Source organism: Mastigoproctus giganteus, chromosome 2 (assembly GCF_048544385.1).
Source record: "Mastigoproctus giganteus isolate SK-2022 chromosome 2, ASM4854438v1, whole genome shotgun sequence".
Lineage (NCBI taxonomy): Eukaryota > Metazoa > Arthropoda > Arachnida > Uropygi > Thelyphonidae > Mastigoproctus > Mastigoproctus giganteus.
In genome coordinates, this window is record NC_143576.1 from 152,525,783 (window position 1) to 152,553,075 (window position 27,293).

The window sequence follows — 27,293 nt, forward strand, 5'->3', positions numbered from 1 at the left end:
TCAGAAAACTTCATATCTAACTGCACAGTTACTCCGGGGTCTTTTTCATTTTCTACCATCCTAAGTGTAGTACCACACAGTTGGTACATTCCTGTGGGGTTACTTCTACCCATAGGCAGTACTTTGCATTTGTCAATGTTAAACTTCAGTTGCCATTTATCTGCAAACTTTGACACTAAGCCTGATATACGCTTCATCAATATTGTTGATAAATATACAAAACAACAGTGATCCCAACATCGAACCCTGGAACTGTTGTTGTTATTTGGTTTTTAGGAGCATTAGCAACTAAGGCCATATTGCTCCGGGGATATGCGGTGGTTATTCCCTGACCTTTCCGCATCCTCCATATTTGGTGGTCACGGGTTCGAATCCCAGTCTAATCAAGAAGTGTGTGCTTCGCAATGCTGCTCCTGCCGACCTGGCTATGGAGATGCCACACCCTGGAGGACTCCACTAATAACATTGGTCCATGAAAAGCAGTGTCCATTGATTACCACTCTGTCTTCTCAAACTCAATCACCCTTTTATCCATTGTAGCAACTTACCCTTAATATTTGCTGATGAAGAATATTTGCTGATGCTACCGAGGCAGTGTTAGGTGGGTCGGAAAACTGCTAGCTTGGGGGGAGACAAAGACCAATAGATTGACAGTAGCCACTGGCAGAGGTGAAAGAGATTCTTGCACTGCTTCTATTAGAATGAGCAGAAACCTGAAAAACAAGATGCATGGTATTTCAGAGACTGCTGGGAGCCATTGCGGTACAAGTAAACACATGGGTTGTGTTAGGGTAGCTAAGAATAGAAACAGGTGCAGGTATACTTGCGTGTACACCAATGCTAGGAGTTTAGTAAATAAATTTGATGAATTTGAGGTATTGCTCAAAACATCGAAGGCAGATATTGTTGGGATATCAGAGACGTGATGTCACACAGATATAAGGGATGCAGAACTGCAATTTGGGGAGTACAATGTCTACAGAAAGGATAGACAGGATAGGAAGGGAGGAGGGGTTATGTTATTAGTTAAGAAACACATAAAAACCAAGGAAGTGAAGCCAGTCGACATCGCTGGACAGTGCAGTGTGGAGTCAGTTTCGTGTGACATAAACATTGGGAGATCAAAATTGAGAGTAGGAGTGTGCTATAGGCCTAATGACTCTGATGAGTATAATAAGGAACTGTACAGGGAAATAGAGTGGGCCAGTAAATCAGAGTGTCTTATAATGGGAGATTTTAATTTCCCAGATATTGACTGGAATTTGGGGGCTGGTTACTCAGACACTAGCAGGACTTTTGTGGATTTATTGGATGATTGTTTTCTACATCAGCATGTTCGGGAGGCAACTAGAGGGAGTAATACTCTTGATTTGATTATCAGCAGTGATTCTTCATGCATTAAGAATCTGCAGATAAATGAACCACTAGGTGGCAGTGATCACAGTGTGCTGAAGTGGGATTTACTCAAAGAGGTAACTACCATGAGGGGTAAAGGGAAGGGTTATTGCTTCCGTAAAGGCGACTACGATGGACTGAGACAGTATTTAAATTCTATACAGTGGGACCAACTGATGATGTTACCAACAGCAAATTCAAAATGGGAAGCATTCAAAGAACTTATCTTGGAAGCTACTAGGCTTTACATACCAACTAAGAAATATTGTTCAAGGTTTAGGCCAAAATGGATGTCAGATGAACTAATGAGGCATATGGCAGAGAAGAAAAATGCATGGGATACATACAAATTAACACATGACACAGAAGCCTATGATAGATACAAGTTGATATGCAACCAAGTTACAAAGGAGGTTAGGCAGGCGAAGGCAGATTACGAGAAATCCTTGGCAAGGGATGCAAAGAAAAACAGCAAAGAGTTCTTTACTTATGTAAACTCTAGAAGGAAGGGGATGAATCAGATTGGTCCACTTGATATTGATGGGTCAAGTGTTGATGATCCTGCTCAGGTAGCTAACAAACTAAATGAATATTTTGCATCGACATTCGCACATGAGGAGTTATTCAGCGAGGGGAATGCCAGAGGTGTATTCAACTCTAGCAGTAAGCTACAGAATCTTGAAATAACTGGGAGTAAAGTGGAGGAGAAACTGTTGAAGATAAACACAAGAAAGGCACCCGGGGTAGATGGGATCTATCCAGTTATATTAAAGGAGGCAGCAAAGGAAGTAAGCAAACCCTTAGCCATAATTATGAGAGCTTCCTTGGACTCAGGGGAGGTACCCATAGACTGGAAATGTGCAAATGTGACCCCAATTCACAAAGGAGGATCAAAGGCTGACACAAGTAATTATAGACCTGTGAGCTTAACTTCTGTTCCAGGAAAATTAATGGAGGCACTGGTTAAAGAAGCACTGCAGGATCATTTAGACAAGACTTCAGTTATAGCTCAGACACAGCATGGTTTTGTTAAGGGGAAGTCTTGCCTGACCAACTTGATTGGATACTATGATGCAGTCACAAAAGAACTGGATGCAGGGAATAACTTTGATATTATATACTTGGATCTTAGAAAGGCTTTTGATACTGTTGCACATGGAAGACTGCTACACAAATTGGAGCAGTGTGACATTGGAGGCAAATTGCTGCTATGGATAAAGGGGTGGTTGAGGGGGAGAAGACAGAGAGTGGTAATCAATGGACACTGCTCATCGTGGACTGATGTTATTAGTGGAGTCCCTCAGGGCTCAGTGTTGGGTCCATTATTGTTTTCTGTATTTATAAATGATATTGATGATGGTATATCGGGCTTAATGTCCAAGTTTGCAGACGATACAAAGGTTGGCAGGGTTGTCAAGGACACTACTGACACTATGCTGCTGCAACAGGATCTGGAAAAGTTGAGCAGATGGGCTGAGAGGTGGCAAATGAAGTTTAACATTGATAAATGTAAAGTACTTCACATGGGAAACAGCAACCCCAGAGCAACGTATCAACTCTGTGGTACTACACTGACAGTGGTAGAGAATGAAAGGGACTTGGGGGTGGTTGTGCAGGCAGATATGAAGTTCTCTGAGCAGTGCAGACGGGCGGCAAGAGTAGCTCATGGAGTATTGTCAATGATATACAGGAATTTTTCCAGCAGGGATAAGGAGGTGATTATTCCATTGTATAAGGCGATGGTCAGGCCACACCTAGAGTACTGTATACAGGTCTGGAGACCTCATTTCAAGAAGGATGTAGAGCTGCTGGAACGAGTACAGAGAAGGGCAACAAGATTAGTGAATGGAACAAAGGGGTGCTCTTACGAAGAAAGGCTTAAGTTTTGCAAATTACAGTGTCTGGAGACTAGGCACCGGCGAGGTGATCTGATAGAGGTGTATAAAGCCTTGAATGGTTTAAGCATGCTCAATGCTGATGGGATTCTTCCTCTAGCTCAGAAAAATCACCTGAGAGGGCATAAATTCAAATTGAGGAAAGACAGGTGTAGGATAGACGTGCGGAAATTTGCCTTTAGCCAGCGGGTGGTTGGTTGGTGGAACAGACTTCCATCCCTTGTGGTGGAGGTTGATAGCTTAAATAAGTTTAAGGCTCAGCTGGACAGGTATTTTGAACGAACAGAGGGGTGAAGTGGAAGTGGGTTTTTTTTTTTTTTTTTTTTTGGCTGATGCTGCATAAGCCTGCTTTCTTGCATTAAATGCCTCTACTAATGCTAATATCATACTGCTCCAATTTGTACAGCAATCTTCCATGTGCAACAGTGTCAAAAGGTTTCCTGAAATCCAAGTATATGATACCAAAATTATTTTTTGCATTTGGTTCCTTTTACTCACAGCATAGTATCCAATTAAATTTTTCAGACAAGGCTTCCCCTTAACAAGCCCAACTATAACTGCAGTCTTGTCTAGATGATCTTGCAATGCTTCTTTAACCAGTGACTCCAATATTTTCCCAAAGAACAGAAGTTAAACTAACTGGCCTGTAATTACTCATGTCACCCTTATTTCCCTCTTTGTGAATTGGGGATACATTTGCACATCTCCAGTCCACGGGGACTTCCGCTGAGTCCAAGGTTGGTGAACGTTATAGCATCATTTGATGTTCCATAGTAATATTAGCTGAAGGAACCCAATATAGTTTGTATATTTGTAAATAGTTTAGTATTTTGTAAATATTTTAAATATTTGTATAGTTTGTAAATATTTGAGTTTCAAAAATCTTTTAGTTCTGCTCTTGAGGAATATTGAAACAATATTCCTCATGCATTATGGAACCGGAAGCAAAAGTCCTTTTCCTAAGTGACCTAAGTAAACACAGGTAAATAATTGAACAGTGATATTTATTTGACCTTGAGAATGCTACGGGGGGGTAGAGATGGGGTAGCCAATGGGAGAAGAAGGAAGTGGGTCACGTAGTACTAGTGGGAGGGGCAATTGCATCACTATAAATGCACAGGTAAATAATTAAATAGGTCATTTCATTATTAGATATCGGTCAGTGCATTTTGACAGATGTGTCTTTTACGTAGAAAAGATTTGGCTTACTGTTGACTTTTTATTTGACTTGCCGTTATACAGCAGCAGGGGTTGGCGAGCAGGGGGCAGAGCCCCCTGCTCGCCATGAGGAGGATTACAAAGGAAGGATTACAAAAATACACCATGAGGAGGATTACAAGGATGAATAATGAAATTTCCAGATTAATTGGGCAGAAAAGGACAGCATTAGAAAAGCTACAAATTGATCTGTAACAGTTCCATACAAAAGGTTAGGCTGGAAAAGGCAGATTATTATAACCCGCTGGCAAAGAGAGGGAAGTGTGCAGATAAGGGATTCTTCACATATATATAACTGCAAAGAATAAAAGGACAAATCAGATGGGTCCCTTATGTAATAGACGTGGGATAGTATCAGATATAAAACAGTTATTTTGCATTGATATTTACAAAAGAAAAAACCTTTATATCAATGGAAAATTATGGGAGTGAAAATGAAAATTATGAAATTAATGATATTGAAATTTCAATATTATTTAACGAAACAAACTTTCAAGCATACAAGCAACTAAGGCTGCTGGTGCTGATGACATATCGACTAAGGCTCCTGATGTTGGTGGCAAGTGAGTACATTAAACAGTTAAGGCTAATTATTAGAGCTCACTGGATTCAGGAGAGATTCTGTTGAATTGGAAAAGTGCCAACGTAACCCAACAGTTCTAAGGGTGTAATGAAAAATTACCGACCAGTCAGTCTAACTTTAGTGGTGGGGAAAATCATGGAGGCATTAGTAAAGGCATATGATGCAAAAAAGAAAGCTTATACATCAGCAAAAAAAAAAAAAAAAAACGTCTCATTTCACGTATCCATCCGCTCCAAATGTTTGTCTAGTTCTACCTTGAATCTATTTAAGCTACCAACTTCTACAACGACAGATGGAAATTTGTTCCAGTAATCAACCACCAGCTGGATACAGGCAAAATTCTTCACATCTATCCTACAACTGTCTTTCCTGAATCTGAATTTATACCCTCTCAGGAGATTATTCTGAGTAAGAGGAAGAATCCAATCAGCATTGAGCATATTCAAACCATTCAATGCCTCATACATCTCAATCAGATCACCTCTCAGGTGCCTAGTCTCCAGACCCTGTAATTTGCAAAACTTAGACCTTTCTTCATGAGAGCAACATTTTGTTCCATTCACTAATCTCGTTGCCCTTGTCTGTACCTGTTCAAGCAGCTCTACATCCTTCTTAAAATGAGGCCTCCATACCTGTATACAGTACTCAAGGTGTGGCCTAACCATTGCCTTATACAAGGGGATAATCACCTCCTTATCCCTGCTAAAAAATTCCTGTATATATTATTGACAAGACACCATGAGCTACTCTTGCAGACCATCTCCACTGCTCAGAAAACTTCATATCAGACTGTACAATTACCCCCAGGTCTTTTTCATTCTCTACCACTGTCAGTATAATACCACACAGTTGATACGTTGCTCTGGAGTTACTGCTTCCCATATGTAGTACTTTACATTTCTCAATGTTAAACTTCAGTTGCCACCAGATCTAGAAAAGTTGAGCAGATAATCATCTGCTCAACTTTTCTAGATCCTGTTGCAGCAGCGTACTGTCATTAACAACCCTGCCGACCTTCATATTGTCTGCAAACTTAGACATTAAGGCTAATATACTGTCATCAATAAATACAGAAAACAACAATGGACCCAACACTGAACCCTGGGGGACTACACTAATAACAATACTCCACAAAGAGCAGTGTCCATTGATTACCACTCAACCATCCCTTTATCCATAGCAGCAATTTGCCTACAATGTCACACTGCTCCAATTTGTGCAGCAGTCTTCCATGTGCAACATTTATCAAAAGCCTTTCTGAGATCCAAATATATGATATCAAAATTATTCTTTGCATCCAGTTCCTTTGTGACCACATCATAGTATCCAATTAAATTGGTCAGACAAGACTTCCTCTTAACAAACCCATAATGAGTCAGAGCTATAACTGAAGTCTTGTCTAGATGATCCTGCAGTGCTTCTTTAACAAGTGTCTTCATTAATTTTCCTGGAACAGAAGTTAAACTAACAGGTCTGTAATTACTTTTGTCGCTCTTTGATCCTCCTTTGTGAATTGGGGTCACATTTGGATGTCTCTAGTCCATGGGTTCCACCCCTGAGTCAGAGGAAGTTGTTATAATTATGACTAAGGGTTTGCTTACTTCCTTTGCTGCCTCCTTTAATATAACTAGATAGATTCCATCAAACCCAGGTGCCTTTCTTATGTTTATCTTCAACAATTTCTCCAATCCTTTGCTCTCAGTTATTACAAAATCATCTAGCTCACTGCCAGAGTTTAATTCACCTCTGGAATTCCCCTCCCTGAATAACTCTCCTCATGTGTGAATTTAGATGCAAAATACTCATTTAGTTTAGCTACCTGAGCAGGATCATCAACAGTTGAACCATTGATATCAAGTGGACCAATCTGATTCATCCCCTTCCTTCTAGAGTTTACATAATTGATTTTTGCTGTTTTTCTTTGCAGCCTTTGCCAAAGATTTCTCATAATATGCCTTTGACTGCCTAACCTCCTTTGTGACTTGGTTACAAACCAGCTTATATCTATCATAGGCTTCCCGTATCACCTGTGAATTTATACGTATCTCATGATTTTTCTTCTCTGCCACAGGTCTCATTAGCTAGTCTGACATCCATTTAGGCCTAAACCTTGAACAATAATTCTTAGTTGGTATGAAAAGCCTAGTAGCTTCCAAGATTAATTCTTTGAATGCTTCCCATTTTGAAGTTGCTGTTGGTCCCACTGTATAGAATTTAAATACTATCGCAAATCACCGTATTGACCTTTACGAAAGCAAAAACCCTTCCCTTTACTACAGATGGCAGTTACCTCTTTGAGTAAATCGTACTTCAGCACACTGTGATCACTGCCACCTATTATTCCTCTATCTGCAGATTCTTAATGCATGAAGAATCACTAATGATAATCAGATCAAGAGTATTATTCCCTCTAGTTGCCTCCTGAACATACTGCGGTAGAAAACAAGAGTTCTTTCTACCTCAAGAGTTCTTGTTTGCTACTGCAACAGAACATATTAGCAAGATGTTCTGAGAGCAGAAACATTTCAAATGAGCAGGCAGCTAATACCAGGAAAGCAAGCTTAAATAACTTGAAGGGGTGTTTCAGGGTAGTTAACTATACAAGAACACTAAGTCTGAATTGTCTGTACAGTAATGTCAGAAGTGAAACCAATAAAATGAGTGAATTTGAACTGCTCGTTAGGAGAAGTAATGCTGGCATAACAGAACTTACGGAAACATGGTGACACCCAGAGATAGGGGATGACGAGTTTCAGTACTGTATGTATAATGTATTTAGAAAGGAAAGGGACAATAGAAGGGGTCGTGGGATCATGCTTCTTATCAAAAGCAGACTGAGCGTGACGAAAGCCTTCCAGATTCAGACGTTTTACATGCTAATATAGAATCTGTATACTGTGAGATAGTTGGAAGCAAAGGTAAAATGACAATGGGAGTAATCTACGGGCCAGGTGATTGTGAAGATTATAATGAGAGCCTCTACATGCAAATGGAATGGGCAAGTAAACATGAATGTTTTATTATGGGTGATTTTAATTTGCTCCTAATTGATTGGAGCAAATGGGAGGGAAACTCCACATGGGGGACAAAAATTTTTAAATCAACTAGATGATTGTTATTTGTATCAACATGTCAGGGAAAGTACTAGGGAAAATAATACTCTACACCTCATCATCACCCATGAACCAGATGACATAATAGGGCTGATAGTACAGGAACCAGTAGCAGGAAATGATCACAGAGTTCTACGGTGGACAATGAAGAGAGGTAGCAGTAAAGGCAAAGGAATGGGTTATAACTTCAGGAAAGGAAATTACAATGGCTTAAGGTGCTACATGAACTCTATTAACTGGGTAGATATCTCACAGAGAGCGAATACAATTGAACTATGATATACCTTTAAAACATTAATCACAGAAGCCTTGAATTCGCATATACCATTAAAAAAATATTCCATGAGGAGGATTCCAAGTTGGATTAATAATGAAGTTGCCAGATTACCTGAGCAGAAAAGGACAGTATGGAAAAATTATAGAAGCACATAACAGCTACAAATTGATCTGTAATAGTGCCACAGAAAAGGTTAGGCTGGCCAAAAGCAGATGAGAAATTGCTGCCAAAGAGAGCAAAGAACGGGGATAAGGTAATTCTTCACATATATAAATGCAAAGAGAAGAACAAACCAGATTGGACCCTTATGTAATGTACATGGGATAGTATTAGATACCCCGGCTGAAATTGCAGATGAACTCAACAGTTACTTTGCATCGATATTTACAGAAGAAAAATCCTTTACGTCAATGAGAAATTATGGGAGTGAAGTTGAAAAAAAAAGTAATTAATGATGTTGAAATTTCACATGTTTATTTAATAAAAAAACTTTCAAGCCTACAGGCTAGTAAGGCTCCTGGGGTTGATGGCATATACCTTATAATCTTAAGGGAGGCAGCAAGTGAATGTATTGAACCATTGAGGCTAATTATGCACACATCGCTGGACTCGGGAGTGATTCTGTTGGATTAGAAAAGTGCCAATATGTCTCCAATACGTAAGGGCAGTTCTAAGAGTGAAGTGGGAAATTACTGGCTGGTTAGTCTAACTTCGGTAGTACGGAAAATCATGGAGACTTATCAAGGGTGGAATTCAGGATCATTTAGATAGAAACTGAATTCTGAGGGATATACAGCATGAATTTGTAAAGAGAAAATCATGTTTAACAAATCTCGTTAGCTATTTTGAGAAGGTCATTTGTGAGCTGGATATAGGGAATAATTTCGACACTGTTTATTTTGATTTCAACAAAGCATCTGACTCAGTCCAACATGAATGGTTACTTTAGAAGCTGGAACAGGTTGGAATCAAGGGAAAATCCTTAGATAGAAAGCAGGATGGCTTCAGGGAAGGAGACAGAGGGTTGTGATAAATGGTTATTCCTCAGACTGAGTTAATGTAAGACGTTGGGTTGTCCAAAATCAATATTGTGCACACTGTTGTTTTTGATTTTAAACGACATCGATGAAGGGATAGAGGGCATGATGTCTAAATTTGCAGATGATGTAAAGATCAGTAGAGTAGTTAATGATGACAGCAAAGCAGAGCTTCTTCAGAGTGACCTAGGTTGACTTCAAGGATGGTCAGAAAAGTGGCAGATATGCTTTAATTCAGCAAAATTCAAGGCCTTACAACTGAGGAACAGCAACTCCAAAATAACTTATACATTTGATGGTGTTGAACTAAAGTCAGTAGTGGAAAAAGGGACGGGAGTTATGATACAGCCAGACATGAAGTTCTCTGAGCATTGCAAACAGGTTACAAGGAAGGCCCATGGTGTCCTATCAATTCAAGTTGAGGAAGGATGATTACAGGTTAGATGTATGGAAGTTTGCCTTCTGACAATGGGTGGTTGATTGTTAGAACAGGCTTCCATCTGTTGTTGTGGAAGTGGATGATTTGAATAAATTTTAATGAAGAACTAGACATATTCTTGGTGGGTATGGATGGGTGAAGTGTTTTTTATTTTTGACTGATGCAATATAAATTTGCTTTCTTGCATCATTAGCCACTACTACTAGTACTATTTATACTAGTATATTTATCAAACATTTGCTAGTAGAGATAAGGATGTCATAATCCCATTATATAAGGCCACACTTGGAATACTGTGTTCAAGTGTGGAGACCACACCTAAAAAAAAAAAAAGATCGAGCTTCTTGAAAGGGTCCAAAGACAAGTAACTCGCCTGGTAAGATCAGCAAAAGGGTGTCCATATAAGGAAATACTTGAAATATGTGGGTAGCATAGTTTAGAAACTAGGCACCTTAGAGGAGACTTGATTGAGGTGTTTAAGGCTCTGAGGGCCAAAAGTAAAATGAACGAGGACGAAATTTTAACAGTTATAAATGATTCTAGAACTAGGGACCATAAATTGAAGCTTCGGGGAGATGTTTAGACTGGACTGCGGGAAGTTTTATTTTAGTCAGTGAGTTATAAATTACTGGAATAAGTTATCCATATGGGCGGCTGAGGCTCACAGTTTGGGGAAATTCAAAGGCCAGCTGGACAGTTACCTATGGAAGAAAGGAAATGCATAGGTTGTCTATTTTTTTGTTTTATTATGTATTCATTTTATTTAATTTTATTGTTATCATTATTTTACTCTTTTTTTTTTTTTTCTCTTTTTTTCGTCTGGTGCAGCATAAGCCTTAGGCCTCCTTGCACTACACAGACAATACTAATAACATATTTGAGAAATAATGAAGCTATTCAGATGAATCTCCATTGAAGTAGTCTTCCTTGACTGTATATACCAATTCCAGTGCTTCAGCAGCTCCTGGAAGCACTCCTGATAGACTTTTCTTTAGAATCAGTACTAGTAGTAGTGGCAAATGATGCAAGAAAGCAAACTTATACTGCATCATCCAAAAAAAAACACATCACCCATCTATACTCACCAAAAATATGTCTAGTTCTTCATTAAAATTTATTCAAATCATCCACTTCCACAACAACAGATGGAAGCCAGTTCTAACAGTCAACCATTGTCAGAAGGCTAACTTCCATACATCTAACCTGCAATCATCCTTCCTCAACTTGAATATTTCCCCTCGTGTGTAGCCTCAGTTAGAGAAAGAATGCCATTAACATTCTGCTTATCAATCAGCAATTCAATCCATATCTGGTTGCCCTTCTCTGTACCCATTCCAGCAGATCTACATCCTTCCTAAAGTGAGGCCTCCAGACCTGTATACAATACTCGATATTCGGCCTAACCATGGACTTGTACAAAAGAATAATCACCTCCTTATCCCTGCTAGCAAAGTTTCTATATATCATTGACAAACCCCATGAGATTTCTTGGCAGCACATCTGCACTGCTCAGAAATTTTCATAACTGACTGCACAATTACTCCAGATTTTTTAATTTTTAACAATCCTGAGTATATTCCACTACCCTGCGTGTAGTACTACCACCAGTTGATAAGTTACTGATATTTCCTTCTTGATCATCCAAAAGGCTGATTTTTTTTTATTTATTTATTAACAATCCTGAGTATATTCCACTACCCTGAGTGTAGTACTACCACCAGTTGATAAGTTACTCTGGGATTACTGCTACCCCATATGCAGTACATTGCATTTGTCAATGTTAAACTTTAACTGCCATTTATCACACCATTGACCCAATTTTCCTAGATATTATTGCAGTAGTTCATCACCCTGATTACTGCATTTAACCACCCTGCCAACCTTTTTATCATTTGAAAACTTAGACATTTAGCCCGATATACCTTCATCAATATCATTAGTAAATATTGAAAACAAGAATGGGCCCAGCACTGAACTCTAGGAGACTTCACTACTTCACAAAGAGCAGTGCCCACCGATCACCACTCCATCTTCTTCCACTTAATCACCTCTTTATCCACAGCAGTAAAATTAATTGTATAGCAGTCTTTTATGTGCAACAGTATCAAAAGCTTTTCTGCAATCCAAGTATATGATATGAAAATTATTTTTTGTATTCAGTTCCTTTGTGACCACATCATAGTAATCAGTGAAATTGGTCAGACAAGGGTTCTCCTTAACAACCCATGCTGTGTCTGCAGTACAACTGCATTCCTGTACAAATGGCCCTGCAATTTCTAATAGTTGCTGTGTTGTATACTGAACAATTTCCTCGGTCACTGCAAAATCTGTGACCTTTCAAAGAATAAATCTTGTGAAATAAAGAAAAAAAATCACAGGAAACTAAATCTGGTGACAAAGATGAATGGGAAACCACAATGATGGGATATTTCACAAGAATTTCTGACAAAGAATTTCATACTCGGCGCTTTCCATTTGCATGAAGTGAGAGCAGTGAGTGTAAAAGTGCAAGGGAAATGTCATGATGCTAGTGTGCCAATTCCATGAAACTCAATTTTCCATCCATTTTCCCCCAAACAGTATTGCATAATCACCATAGAACTGTTTGTTGTATTCCTGGTTCAGTATCTAACCATGCAGGAAAAACTCATAATGAACAATGAAAATATCATAAGCATGATATTCACCTTTCATTGTGATTGTCCTGCTTTTTTTTGGACCTTGGAGAAGGCAGAATCTCTAAGTGAGAGAAAGGGATCTTTGTTTACAGGTCACAGCCTGTAAATTCACTATTCATCGCAAGTACTTATGGAAGAAAGAAAAGTGTGTAGGTCAGCAGTGGCATTTGAAGATCCTCAAACATGAGAACTCACTGCTATGATCTTAAGTGAGGATGTGAGGTACAAGCTTAACTGACATGCATCTCGTGTTTTAAAATTGACTGGCACATCCCAAAAGAGATACCAATATCAATAACTTTGCAGATGGTTTAAACATCAATAACTTTTGATTAATTCTCAAACATAAATGATTGAACTAATGTTACTAAAGTTGTAGGGTATCCAGAGAGCAAGAATCATCTTTTAACAAGCAGCCCTCTATAAACTATGCAAAGACTTCAAACAATGCATAGCATTTTCTTCAAAATTCTGTTTTTAATATTTCATGGGTTTCTTTTGTACTTTTACCTAATTTGAAACAAAATTTCATGCAAATTCACTGCTCAGTAAACCATTCATTTTAAAATATGATTAACACCTTCTATTAAATGTGAATAAATTAATGACTGGAGATAAACTAATGGTTTCATGTGTTACCACATCTGGATGAGTCACTGACATGCTACAACAAGTCAACTTCTATGCTGCAATTTCAAGATACAAAGTCAGTCTTCAAACTTTATGATCACACCTCATTTCCTTCTTGATCATCCAAAAGGCTGATTTTTTTTATTTATTTATTAACAAGCAATTTAAATATAAGATCTACAACTAAAGCTTAAAATTATAATAAACACTTGGAACTTTCTTGGTAATAACAATGAGATATATCTATTATCATGACAGTACGATCACTGATGGAGTCTATCAATCAGAAACATGCAGGCATTCAGCGATGCCTGTATTGAGGCAATGTTAAAATTTTGAAGCCGATTTATATACGTTTGCTGAGGCTGAAAAGTTTGGGGTTACAAATTCTCTCCTGTTTGCTGTAATACAGATTAAAATACTAATCAAAAATTCACGTTACTTAATTTATGCAATCGGAAATTATATTTGTGGGACGGGGGGAGACAAGTCACCCATACGTATAGTATTTTTTATAAATACATATTGTTCTAACTAGAGTACTTTTTTAAATGCAAAATGCTAAAATTGCATTTATACTATCCAGAATGACTACTGTTAACTTTAATGATGATGAGTAAAAGAAAAGCAAACCAAATGATGGAATACTGCGTAAAAAAAGTTAAAAAAAAAAAAATGTACCACATTCAGGTAAGCCTCTGAATAAATTTCCTTGCAGTTAGTATCTGTCATATTGATAACTTATAATACTTCACAAGTACAGTACATTTCGAATTCACTCTTTTATAAATAAATAAAATTAAAATATCCAAGTTAAAGAGACGAGACGGTATTACAATTACTCATACCAGCACCAGATGTTTACACCATCTATTCCTAGTAAGTAAGTGTATATGGCATTTTTTTAAGCAGTTGGAAGGTTTTCAAATGTAACAATATTAACATAGCTAGAACTTAGCATAAACTCACTGTTTCTCAACTGTCGCGCTCAAAATACTTCACAGGGACGTTATAAAAAAGTCAGACATTATAAAGATTCCTAATTACTTGATGAACAGCTGAAGTAAAACGGAAGCCACCTACCTCACCATTTGTACAATTGATTCCTAGATAGATATCTCCGAAGGAACCACTTCCAATTTTTCGTACTAATCTGTATTTTGTACCAACAATAAATTCTGACCTTGAAGAACTACTAGCACTAGCCATTTCCATTTATGGAAGACAACAGTTTTACAAAATGATATTCAACTCCGCAAGCACAAAGAGAATATAAAGTTGGCCTTCACAGAAGGTTGGCGACCTACGCGCAGTTCGCCATCATTTTGGCCACTGACGTCAGAACAAAGCAAACCAGAGCATCACGGGACTGACCTCTTAAGTTGTCATGGGGACACTGATTTAGAAACATAAGTTTGGGGAACCTCTGCAGACGAAACAAATACTCTCCATATAAAATAAATGAAGAATTATTTTAAGAACCAGTTTATTATTGTTGTGATTTTGCAACAGTTATCATATTAAAATATAATCCCCAGGACTAATAATTTAAAAATTTGCACTTTCACACTTTTAAATATATATTTGAATCCCATAGATAGATAGAGAGAGAGAGAGAGAGACAGATACCATAAGTTTCGGACTAAAAAACGCACCCAAGTTTGAAAACGCGAATTTTGGACAGAGAAAAAAAATATATATATATATTGCCATATATTGTATTTGAAACACAAATACACAGGAGTTTCCTAAACGAAATATTAATTAAATGAATTTACTCGTTGCAGAATTCTAAAAAAAATCGATAAAGTTGCAATTGTCATTACCAATAATGTTATTGTGGTCTGCACTGTTCATTTCCATAAATAGTTCATCAATTCCTTGGCTTTCCAACTGCAATATTTTTTACGCGAAAGACTCTTCTGCATCTGGATACCTTGAATTTGTAATACGGTATGGTGTAAGCAGTATTACTAAAAGTTCTGTGAAATTGCGGAGGCTGCTATAGGGTAAGTTGCTACAATGGATAAAAGGATGGTTAAGTGCGAGAAGACAGAGGGTGGTAATCAATAGGTGCTGCTCTTCTTGGAATAATGTAATCAGTGGAGTCCCACAGGGTTCGGTGTTAGGTCCACTGTTGTTTTGTATATTTATCAATGATATTGATGAAGGTATATCAGGCTTAATGTCGAAGTTTGCAGATGATAGAAAGGTTGGCAGGGTTGTTAATGACAGTAATGGCAGTGTGCTACTGCAACAGGATCTAAATAATTTGGGCAGATGGGCAAAGAAGTGGCAAATGAAGTTTAACCTTAACAAATGCAAAGTACTGCATATGGGTAGAAGTAACCCCACAGAAACGTACCAATTGTGTGGTACTACACTTAAGGTGGTAGAAAATGAAAAAGACCTGCGAGTAATTGTGCAGTCAGATATGAAGTTCTCTGAGCAATGTAGCCAGGCTGCCAGGGCAGGTCATGGGGTTTTGTCAATGATATATAGGAATTTTTCTAGCAGGGAAAAGGAGGTGATTATCCCTCTGTATAAGGCAATGGTCAGGCCACGCCTTGAGTACGGCGTACAGGTCTGGAGGCCTCATTTTAGTAAGGATGTAGATTTACTTGAGCGTGTACAAAGAAGGGCAACAAGATTGGTTAGGGTAATGAAGGGATCCTCTTACCAAGAGAGGCTTAAGTTCTGCAAATTGCAGCGGCTGGAGACTAGGCACCTGCGCGGTGATCTGATTGAGGTATATAAGGCCTTGAATGGGTTGAGCACGCTGAATTCTGATGGGATCCTTCCACTTGTTCAGAATACGAACCTAAGGGGGCATAAATTCAAATTAAGAAAAGACAGATGTAGAATAGATGTGCGGAAATTTGCCTTTAGCCAGCGGTGATTAATTGCTGGAACAAACTTCCATCTGTCGTTGTGGAAGTTGATAGGTTGAATAAATTTAAGGAGGAACTGGACTGGCATTTGGAGGAATGGTGTGATTTTTTTTTTTTTTTTTTTGGCTGATGCTGCATAAGCTCATACATTTGCTTTCTTGCATCACATGGCACTACTACTACTACTATATCCACTGCAACTCCAGCTCCTTGTGCTGGCATTTCTGTTCTCGGCAGCTGCTGGCTTTCCAACAGATGTAACTCTTTCCGAAGTTTGGACTTTGTCTGAATTTTTTTTTTTTTTTTTTTGGCTGGTGCAGCTTAAGCCTCAGGCTTCCTTGCACCATACAGCTAATAATAATAATAATAATAATAATTAACCCCAGGGGCTCACATCTGGCGAGTATGGGCTTGGCACACCTGGGTCCTGAGCTAAATATCATCATTCTTCTCTTTCTTGGTGATTCCCTTCTACTCTCTCTCTCTCTCTCTCTCTCTCTCTCTCTCTCTCTCTCTCTTGATGTAATTCAATATATATATATATATATATATATATTTTTTTTTTTTTTTTTTTTTTGGCTGGTGCAGCATAAGCCGCAGGCTTCCTTGCACCATGCAGCTAATAATAATAATAAACTTCATTGTCAACATGAGCACTGTTTATTCCATATTTCTTGAAAGACTTGAGGTTTCTAGAACTGAAGTACGATTTTATTGACTCTTTTTTTTTTTTTTTTCTTAATAAAGAACAAGCGCACATGTGAAAATACTAAAGAATTCACTCAAATATGCTAGGCAACAAGGATATAGCCTAATTAAAATAAAATAAAATAACGGCGTGTACCTAATATACATTCGGAAATTGACACGCAAGAGAATGGAATGTTACGCACTATATTCCAAGAAAAATCTGCATTGCAGTTCCGGAAAATACAATAGATAAATAGATCAGTTGGATGTCATCTTTCTTCTCTTTCTTGGTGATTCCCTTCTACTTCTCTGTCTCTCTGTCTCAGGGTAACTCGGGATTTTTTTTTTTTTTTTTTTTGGCTGGTCAGCATAAACCTCAGGCTTCCTTGCATCATATAGCTAATAATGATAATGGAGCGCGATGGCCCAATGTTGAAGACACTGGACTACCAGCCTGATGGACCCGGGCTCCAATCCAACCTTGGTGGAAGCGAACGAGACTCTATTATGCTGAGAGACCGATATAATAATAATAATAATAAAACCGCGAAAGTTGTTCCATCCGACTTATTTTTTATTTTATTTTAGTAACAACGAGATACCCAACAGGTAACTATTAACAGTGTATCTGAGAGTAAAACAATGAACAGAATTGATAACAATAATATGAAATCCAACAGGAAGATAAACATTGATATAGATTTAAAAATTTAAATCATATGTACAAAAGTGGATTGCATTAAGTTAAGTTACCGGTAAAACAAATAAAAAATTAATTAGTTAGAGAATAGAAAAATTAAAACCAATAATAAACTACATAAACAAATGAGAACTCGTTATTTTGCAGTTCAAAAGACAAGGCATACTTGTGGATGGAGCTCATCAGTGATTGGAAGTTGTCAAAGAAGTCAATGAGAGAGTCATTTGCTGATTCTGTTCGGTGGACTGAACTTCATAAAGTCCCTAGTGGCAGAGTCAAGCCGAAACAGTGTAAGGTTCCTAACTTGTCTACAAGGAGCATCGAAGTTTATTTTACTAAGGATATCAGATGCTTCATAAGTTCCAGTGATTACTTTCACTACAAGCGTGATGTCAGCAATAACTCTTCTAGGGCACAGCGGCCTCAGGTGAAAGTAATCACACAGCGATTCATAGTACACTGTCTGATAAAATAGAGGATTATGGAACGTAAGGTAACTGACAAAACGTTTTCGCCTCCACTTCAATTTTCTTAATTAACAGACATAAGACAGAGCACGTAAGTTTTTTTTTTTTTTTTAATTAAAAGTTTCGTGTGAGGATTCCAGATGGATGAGCTGAATTCAAGGATTGAGAGAACTATAGTTTTATAAAGGATGACAGCATATCTGTAATTTTTAAACTTGTAGGTGTTCCGTTAGATAAATCCCAGTGTTTTGAATGCTTTGCTGGTGATTTTAAGGACATGGGCATCAAATTTTGCACTGCTGGAAAAGACAGTCCCCAAGTCGTTAACATGGTCGCACCTTTTGATGATCACAGAGCTAATATTGTATTCCTTTTTTATTAGTTGTGGAGATCTGCAGGATGAGAAAGAGATTACTTTGCACTTCGAGGGGGTACCAGACAAGCCATTCAGAGATAGCCACAGAGAGAATTTGTTGAAGCTGTTGAGAATCGGTTATCTCCTCCACTGCTTGGTGGATCTTAAGATAATTTTCATAGAGAGAAACTTGAATATTGGAGATGCAGATGAAAAAAGGAAGATCATTTATGAAAAAAATGAAGTAGAGAACCTAGAGGAGAAAAACTGTCAGAGTTCCCTTGATTGATGATAAGGCTCAAGGGATGATGTGTAATATAGCTGCGTAGCCATGACAGCAAACGGTCACGGATATCATATAGCTTAAGTTTTTTCCAGAAGTTGTTCGTCGAGGACTTTATCAAATGCCTTAGATATACAAACTGCATCAACTGAAAGGTGGTTATCAAGGATTTCAGAGGTCTATTGCTAGAAAGGAAGGAAATTTGTGACTACAAACTTGTCACTGCAGAAATCATGTTGGTTCTGGCCAACGAAAGGGCTGAAGAATTCGAAGAGATGTTTGTGTACTGTTGTGTCGAAGAGTTTAGCCAGACTGTTGTGGAACGATATGGGTCTGTAATCAGTTACATCATTTTAACGCCTTTCTTGAAAATTAGAACTATATTTACCTGTTTAAAATGCTTGGGACACTTCCCTTGTCTGAGAGACAAGTACAAAATCCGAAGTATGAGGGGTTTTAAGGTAGCGACAGTCATTTTCCAAAATAAGCCGGGAATGTTATCTGGACCTCTAGAATAGTCATTTCTCCTGCTTTTTAATGCTGACTATGAATTTTCATCAGGGATAAAAATGTTAATGAGAATATCATCTTTAACAGGTGTGAAGTCAAGAAATGAGGCACGTCTCAAGGTATCGTTTGTTTGGATTTTGGAAAATGTTTGGCAAACCCTTGAGCAATACTGAATTCGTCCGATTAGGGAATTCCATCTGCATTGTGGAGTTGTAACTTTCTAGTGGTTATATTCTTGTGCTCGTGAAATTCCATAATGGTTTAATATCTCTGTGAGTAAGTAGACTATCCTGAAATGACTCTGTATACATATTGTAAGATTTTAATATGAGAGTTTTCACTTCTTTGCGGAGTTGGCTGAATATTTCGTAGTGTCGCTGAATATTTCGTAGAGTTACTTATTTCTATAGAATTTTTTGGATTTAATTGTGTGTATTGATTAACTGTTATACCAGAGTGGGGAGGTAGAACCTGCTTTCAGATGGGGTTGAGGTACAATATCAGATATTAGCATTATCATTAGTAGAGACATTTGATGCAAGAAAGCAAGCTTATGCAGCATCAGCCAAAAAAAAAAAAAAAAAAAAACCACTTCCACTTCACCCCTCTGTTCGTTCAAAATACCTGTCCAGCTGAGCCTTAAACTTATTTAGGCTATCAACCTCCACCACGAGGGATGGAAGTCTGTTCCACCAACCAACCACCCGCTGGCTAAAGGCAAATTTCCGCACGTCTATCCTACATCTGTCTTTCCTCAATTTGAATTTATGCCCTTTCAGGTGATTTTTCTGAGCTAGAGGAAGAATCCCATCAGCATTGAGCATGCTTAAACCATTCAAGGCTTTATACACCTCTATCAGATCACCTCGCTGGTGCCTAGTCTCCAGACACTGTAATTTGCAAAACTTAAGCCTTTCTTCGTAAGAGCACCCCTTTGTTCCATTCACTAATCTTGTTGCCCTTCTCTGTACTCGTTCCAGCAGCTCTACATCCTCCTTGAAATGAGGCCTCCAGACCTGTATACAGTACTCTAGGTGTGGCTTGACCATCGCCTTTTACAATGGAATAATCACCTCCTTATCCCTGCTGGAAAAATTCCTGTATATCATTGACAATACTCCATGAACTACTCTTGCAGCCCGTCTGCACTGCTCAGAGAATTTCATATATGCCTGCACAACCACCCCCAAGTCCCTTTCATTCTCTACCACTGTCAGTGTAGTACCACAGAGTTGATACGTTGCTCTGGGGTTGCTGTTTCCCATGTGTAGTACTTTACATTTGTCAATGTTAAACTTCATTTGCCACCTCTCAGCCCATCTGCTCAACCTTTCCAGATCCTGTTGCAGCAGCATAGTGTCAGTAGTGTCCTTGACAACCCTGCCAACCTTTGTATCGTCTGCAAACTTGGACATTAAGCCCGATATACCATCATCAATATCATTTATAAATACAGAAAACAATAATGGACCCAACACTGAGCCCTGAGGGACTCCACTAATAACATCAGTCCGCGATGAGCAGTGTCCATTGATTACCACTCTCTGTCTTCTCCCCCTCAACCACCCCTTTATCCATAGCAGCAATTTGCCTCCAATGTCACACTGCTCCAATTTGTGTAGCAGTCTTCCATGTGCAACAGTATCAAAAGCCTTTTTAAGATGCAAGTATATAATATCAAAGTTATTCCCTGCATCCAGTTCTTTTGTGACTGCATCATGGTATCCAATCAAGTTGGTCAGGCAAGACCTCCCCTTAACAAAACCATGCTGTCTCTGAGCTATAACTGAAGTCTTGTCTAAATGATCCTGCAGTGTTTCTTTAACCAGTGCCTCCATTAATTTTCCTGGAACAGAAGTTAAGCTCACAGGTCTATAATTACTTGTGTCAGTCTTTGATCCTCCTTTGTGAATTGGGGTTACATTTGCACATCTCCAGTCTATGGGTACCTCCCCTGAGTCCAAAGAAGCTCACATAATTATGGCTAGGGGTTTGCTTACTTTCTTTGCTGCCTCCTTTAATATAACTGGATAGATCCCATCCACCCCGGGTGCCTTTCTTGTGTTTATCTTCAACAGTTTCTCCTCCACTTTACTCCCAATTATTTCAAGATTCTGTAGCTTACTGCTAGAGTTGAATACACCTCTGGCATTCCCCTCGCTGAATAACTCCTCATGTGTGAATGTCGAAGCAAAATATTCATTTAGTTTGTTAGCTACCTGAGCAAGATCATCAACACTTGACCCATCAATATCAAGTGGACCAATCTGATTCATCCCCTTCCTTCTAGAGTTTACATAAGTAAAGAACTCTTTGCTGTTTTTCTTTGCATCCCTTGCCAAGGATCTCTCGTAATCTGCCTTCGCCTGCCTAACCTCCTTTGTAACTTGGTTGCATATCAACTTGTATCTATCATAGGCCTCTGTGTCATGTGTTAATTTGTATGTATCCCATGCATTTTTCTTCTCTGCCATATGCCTCATTAGTTCATCTGACATCCATTTTGGCCTAAACCTTGAACAATATTTCTTAGTTGGTATGTAAAGCCTAGTAGCTTCCAAGATAAGTTCTTTGAATGCTTCCCATTTTGAATTTGCTGTTGGTAACATCATCAGTTGGTCCCACTGTATAGAATTTAAATATAATTTAAATAGAATTTATATAACTGAGTGGACACAGTTGAACAGGTTATTGGTGAGCACATCGCTGTCATCAACAGCATCAAAGAGCTGCTTGTCCATATTGCTGAGAGCCAGGTTTTGAAGAGGCCAGTCAGCCATTCAGAAATTGAATCGTGGAGAAAGAGAGTTACATTTGAAGTTAGGAGAAGTGACAGTGATGTCAAAAATATATATATATTTTTTTTTTATGAGAACCCCAAACACGAAAGGTATCAAAACCTATAGTACTTAGTACCGTGCATGGGTTGAAGGAGACGTATAGGGAGAGGAGGATGCCAGAAACTTTGCTCTCGAGATTAAACATGGGTTTCACTACTTCAAACCTCCCATAAGCAAAGTGGTGGTATTTCACCGGTTGATAAAAGTCATCTACCACCTGAATGGTAGATAGAAGGGGTGGTGGGGTAATGCTTCTTATCAGAAGCAACCTGAGTGCGCGATAGCTTTCCCGAATTCAGACATTTCACATGCTAGTATACAGTCGGTATGGTGTGAGACAGTTGGAAACAAAGGTATAATGCGAGTAGGAGTAATCTACAGACCAGGTGATTGTGAAGATTATGACAAAAGCCTCTACATGCAAATGGAATGGGCAAGTAAGCATCCATGCCTTATTATGGGTGATTTCAATTTGCCTCTAATTGATTGGAGTAAATGGGAAGGAAACTCGACATGGGGAACAAATTTTTTAAATCAACTAGATGACTGTTATTTGTATCAACATGTCAGGGAAAGTACTAGAGAAAAGAATATCCTAGAACTCATCATCACACATGAATCAGATGACATAATAGGGCTGACAGTACACGAACCAGTAGCAGTAAATGATCATGGAGTTCTACGGTAGATGATGACAGAGAGGCAGCAGAAGTAAAAGGCAAAGGAATGGGTTTAATTTCAGAAAAGGAAATTACGATGCCTTAAGGTACTACATGGCCTCTATTAACTGGGTAGATATCGTGCAGAAAATGAATACATTTGAACTGTGGTACGCTTTTAAAACATTAATCACAGATGCCTTGAATGCGTATATACCATTAAAAAAATACTCCACGAGGAGGGTTCCAAGTTGGATGAACACTGAAGTTGCCACATTACTTGAGCAGAAAAAGGTGGCATGGAAAGGTTACAGAGCAATAAAAAGTACTGAAGCCTAGAACAGCTACAAGGTGATGTGTAACAGAGCCACAGAAAATGTTCGCCAGTTCGACAGGCAAAGACAGTTTATGAGAAATCACTAGCAAACAGAGAAAAGAGGGGGGATAAAGAATTCTTCACATATATAAATGCCAAGAAGAGCAGGACAAACCAGATCGGACCTTTACGTAAGGGAAAGGGGATAGTATTAAATACACCAGCTGCCGTTGCAGATGAACTCAACAGTTATTTTGCATCGATATTTACAAATGAAAAACCTTTTGTGGCAATGGGAAATTGTGGGAGCAAAGTTAAAAAATATGTAATTAATGACATTAAAATTTTGCAAGATTATTTAATGAAAAAACTTTCGAGCCTACAGACCAGTAAAGCTTTTGGAGTTGATGGAATATACCCTATAATCTTATGGGAGGCGGCAAGCGAGTTCATAGAACCATTGAGGCTAATTATGCGAGCATCACTAGACTCTGGGGAGATTCTCTTGGATTGGAAAAGTGCAAATGTATCTCCCATACATAGGGGTGGCTCTAAAAGTGAAGTTGGAAATTATCGACTTTTCAGTCTGACTTCAGTAGTAGGGAAAATCATGGAGGCAATGATCAAGGGTGGAACTAAGGAACATTTGGATCGAATTGAAATTCTCAAGGATACTCAACATGGTTTTGTAAAGGGAAAATCATGTTTAAAAAATCTGGTTCACTATTTTGAAAGGGTCACTCACGAGCTGGATTTAGGGAATAATTTCGACATTGTTTATTTAGATTTCAACAAAGCTTTTGACTCAGTCCCACATGAGCGGTTGCTTTAAAAGCTGGAACAGGTTGGAATCACTGGGAAAATCCTTAGATGGATAGCAGGATGGCTTCAGGGCAGGAGGCAGAGGGCTGTGATAAATGGCTATTCCTCAGATTGGGTTGATGTAAGAAATGGGGTTCCCCAAAGATCAGTATTACGACCACTGTTGTTTTTAATTTTCATAAACGACATTGATGAAGGGATAGAGGGCGTGATGTCTAAATTTGCAGATGATGTTAAAATAGGTAGAATAGTTAATGATCACTGTCAAGCTGAGCTTCTTCAGAGAGACCTACATAGAGTTCAGGAATGGTCAGAAAAATGGCAGCTCTGCTTTAATCCAACAAAGTGTAAGGTATTACACCTGGGAAACAGTAATCCCAAAATAACTTATTCACTTGGTGGAGTTCAACTAAACCCAGTACTTGAGAAAAGGGACTTGGGTGTTACGAAGTGGTCAGACAAGAAATTCTCTGAGCACTGTAAACAGGTTGCAAGGAAGGCCCATGGTGTCCTATCGATGATCTATCGAACTTTTGCAAGTAGAGATAGGGACGTGATAATCCCATTATATAAGGCTTATGTTAGACCACACTTGGAATATTGTGTTCAAGTATGGAGACCGCACCTAAGAAAAGACATCGAGCTTCTTGAAAGGGTGCAAAGACGGGTAACTCGCCTGGTGAGATCGGCAAAAGGGCGTTCTTATGAAGAAAGACTTCGAATATGTTGGTTGCAGAGTTTGGAAACTAGACACCTTAGAGGAGATTTGATTGAGGTGTTTAAGGCTCTGAGAGGCATCAGTAAAATGAATGAGGACGAAATTTACATGATTATGAATGATGCTAGAACTAGGGGACATAAATTCAAGTTACAGGGGGAAATGGTTAGATTGGACCGCAGGAAGTTATATTTTAGCCAGCGAGTTATAAATTTCTGAAATAAGTTGCCTTCATGGGTGGTAGAGGCCGACAGTTTGGAGAAATTCAAAGGTCATCTGGATAGTACTTTCGGGTAAGGGAAACGCATAGGATGATAGGTTTAATTTCCTTTTTTTTTTATTAATTATTATTATTTTTTTTTTTTTTTTATGTTTTTATCATTGTTTTCTTCGGATTTTTTTTTTTTTTTTTTTTTTTTTTTTGGCTGGTGCAGCATAAGCCATAGGCTTTCTTGCATATACGTCCATTACTAATATTAAATACTAATACTAATGTCGACAATGACACCTGGCCTCAGAAACGATCCAACACACCACTGCGAGATGCAAGGTGATCACCCAGACTGAGTACACCCATAGACACGATCAGGTAGCCAGGATAATATATCAGAAGCTAGCAAGGAAACACCAGTTGATCGAAGAAAGTGTACCGTACTACGAATAGGAACCATAGGCAGTACTAGAGACCCCAACCCACAAGCTGTACTGGGACCGCCCCATAATAACGGATAGGACAATCGTGCACAACTGACCGCACATAACACTTGCGGACAAGAAAGAAAAGGCTACTTATCTGATTGACATAGTGGTACCCAACACTGGCAACCTGCAGAAAACCCATGGAGAAAAAATCAGGAAGTACACGAACCTCAGAGAGGAGATCAAAGAGATGTGGCATATGCAAAAAGTAACAACCATCCCGAATCATCGTGTCAACCACAGGTATGTTGCCAAAGACCCTACATAACAGCCTTGCAGTAAAAGGTTTCTCAGCGAACACGTACAAGAAACTCCAGAAAGTCGCAATCCTAAACCATTTAGGGTTGTCAGACAGTTCCTCGACCAACAGTAACTCCAGTCATAACAAACAAACACCCTGTATACTTGGTAGCAATACCCGTCACGAGTTGGAATCCCCAATCAGGGAGAAATAATATAAGAGGAATAATAATATAATACAATACAATACAATTTTATTTTATCAAGAGAATTTGTTTACAATAAAAGAACTTGTTAAGAAAAGTGAATTTCTTGACAACAAGTTGTAATTCATCCTTTTCAACAGTTTCTGCATACAGATTTGTTAACTAACAGAAAAGAAAATGAAGTCATTACACATAGTACATTCCACACTGCAAACAGAGAAAGTAATTGATCTGCATATCAGGTCTAATCTACTGTATCATTGAGTATCAAAAATCTTCTTATTAGGAATTGTAATTTGGAGATAGAATAACTTTTCCGGAACCTGAAATCAACACTAGCCAACAAGCTATTTGTTATGTTCATTGTGTAGCTATCTCCAAATCTATTTAGTACCCTAGGGTGAGGCAAAACAATTGCTTTTGGATTCCTAAAGTTATGTGATACATTCCTTTGAAGATTCGAGTCTTTATAAATAGTGTTAAGATTCTTCAAGAATAAATTTAATTTAAATTTTTGAATTGGATAAAGTATTTTATATTTCAACAAAAATTGCCTTCTCATATTCAGATCATTCCAAGAGTTTGTCCCCATTAAAAGTTTCAGAATCCTGTTAAGTAAATTGTTTATTACCCTTATTTCAGTTTTATTTGCTCGTGTCCATACATTTACTAAATAATTGAGTTGGGAGCCCACTAATGTGTAATAAAAGGAAACTTTTGTTCTTAGATTTAACTTATTTAATCAAATAATCAAACACTTCTACACAAACCAACTGGCATCTGTTATAGTTGATGCCAGAAAGATAGAAAAAAAACGTAAAATCTCATTTTCTTGTTCAAGTTTGCTATATGCATTGCCCAACTTAGACTATAGTCCAAAGCAGCCACCGTGGTACTTCCCAGGGTACCATATGACAACACTATTAACCGGACACGGACCCTACAAGGAGAAGCTGTTTGGCTTCCGACTTGTTGAGGACCCCAACTGCATATGTGGAGAAAGTGAAAGCTGGAGCCACATAGTCTATGATTGTCAACACTATGAAGACCTCAGAGGGCTACTAATAACAAGGTTAAGATACTTTCCAAAAGGACTGGAGCACCACTTCCTGGACACTGAGGATGAATATAGGGCACTCTCCCAGTATGCGCAAGACTTATTCACCAGGAGAAAAACACTAATAGCTATCTACAGCAACGTACACAGAGATTGACAAAAATCGGCGCCAAATGGGACAAAAAAACTGAAACCTTGCAGAGGACCAGTACTTGGAAAAGAAGAGTGCTGATCACACGGAAGAGAAAAGCAAGGACGGGGGAATGCAGCACAGACAGTAGAGAACAGACTAAACGCAGCACAGTTGCAAACAGCTTGATGGCGATCTGAAGAGGACACCCTCGCCCTCTTCACCTATTATTCCCACTTCCTTGGGGGGAGGGGACATTTTTTGTTCCTTCTCCTCCACCCCCAAACTTCTACTCTGGTGGGGCATGGGCATGCCCCACTGAAAACTGGGGCTATCTACTCTATTGGCCCCATATTTCTGTCTTTTCCCCCCAATCTTCGGTCTCCCTCCCCTCTCTACCTTCATCATAGCGAAAGCCCCACACGTCAAAAACTAAATATGATAA

General features: G+C 38.6%; 1 protein-coding gene across 2 annotated transcripts in view; it reads right to left on the reverse strand.

Annotated features, from left to right (window-relative positions):
* The window catches only part of LOC150089667 (casein kinase I), a 187,411-nt gene extending 172,800 nt beyond the window's left edge, over window positions 1–14,611 (reverse strand). The window contains exon 1 of one of the 2 annotated variants that reach the window (XM_090389586.1): window positions 14,349–14,610. In XM_090389586.1, coding sequence (XP_090245712.1) covers window positions 14,349–14,480 — 132 coding nt within the window. In that variant the 5' untranslated portion in view covers window positions 14,481–14,610. Of the gene's footprint in view, window positions 1–14,348 lie in introns of both variants that reach the window. The other variant, XM_090389587.1, reaches the window with a different exon arrangement.
* Window positions 14,612–27,293: the final 12,682 nt, after the last annotated feature.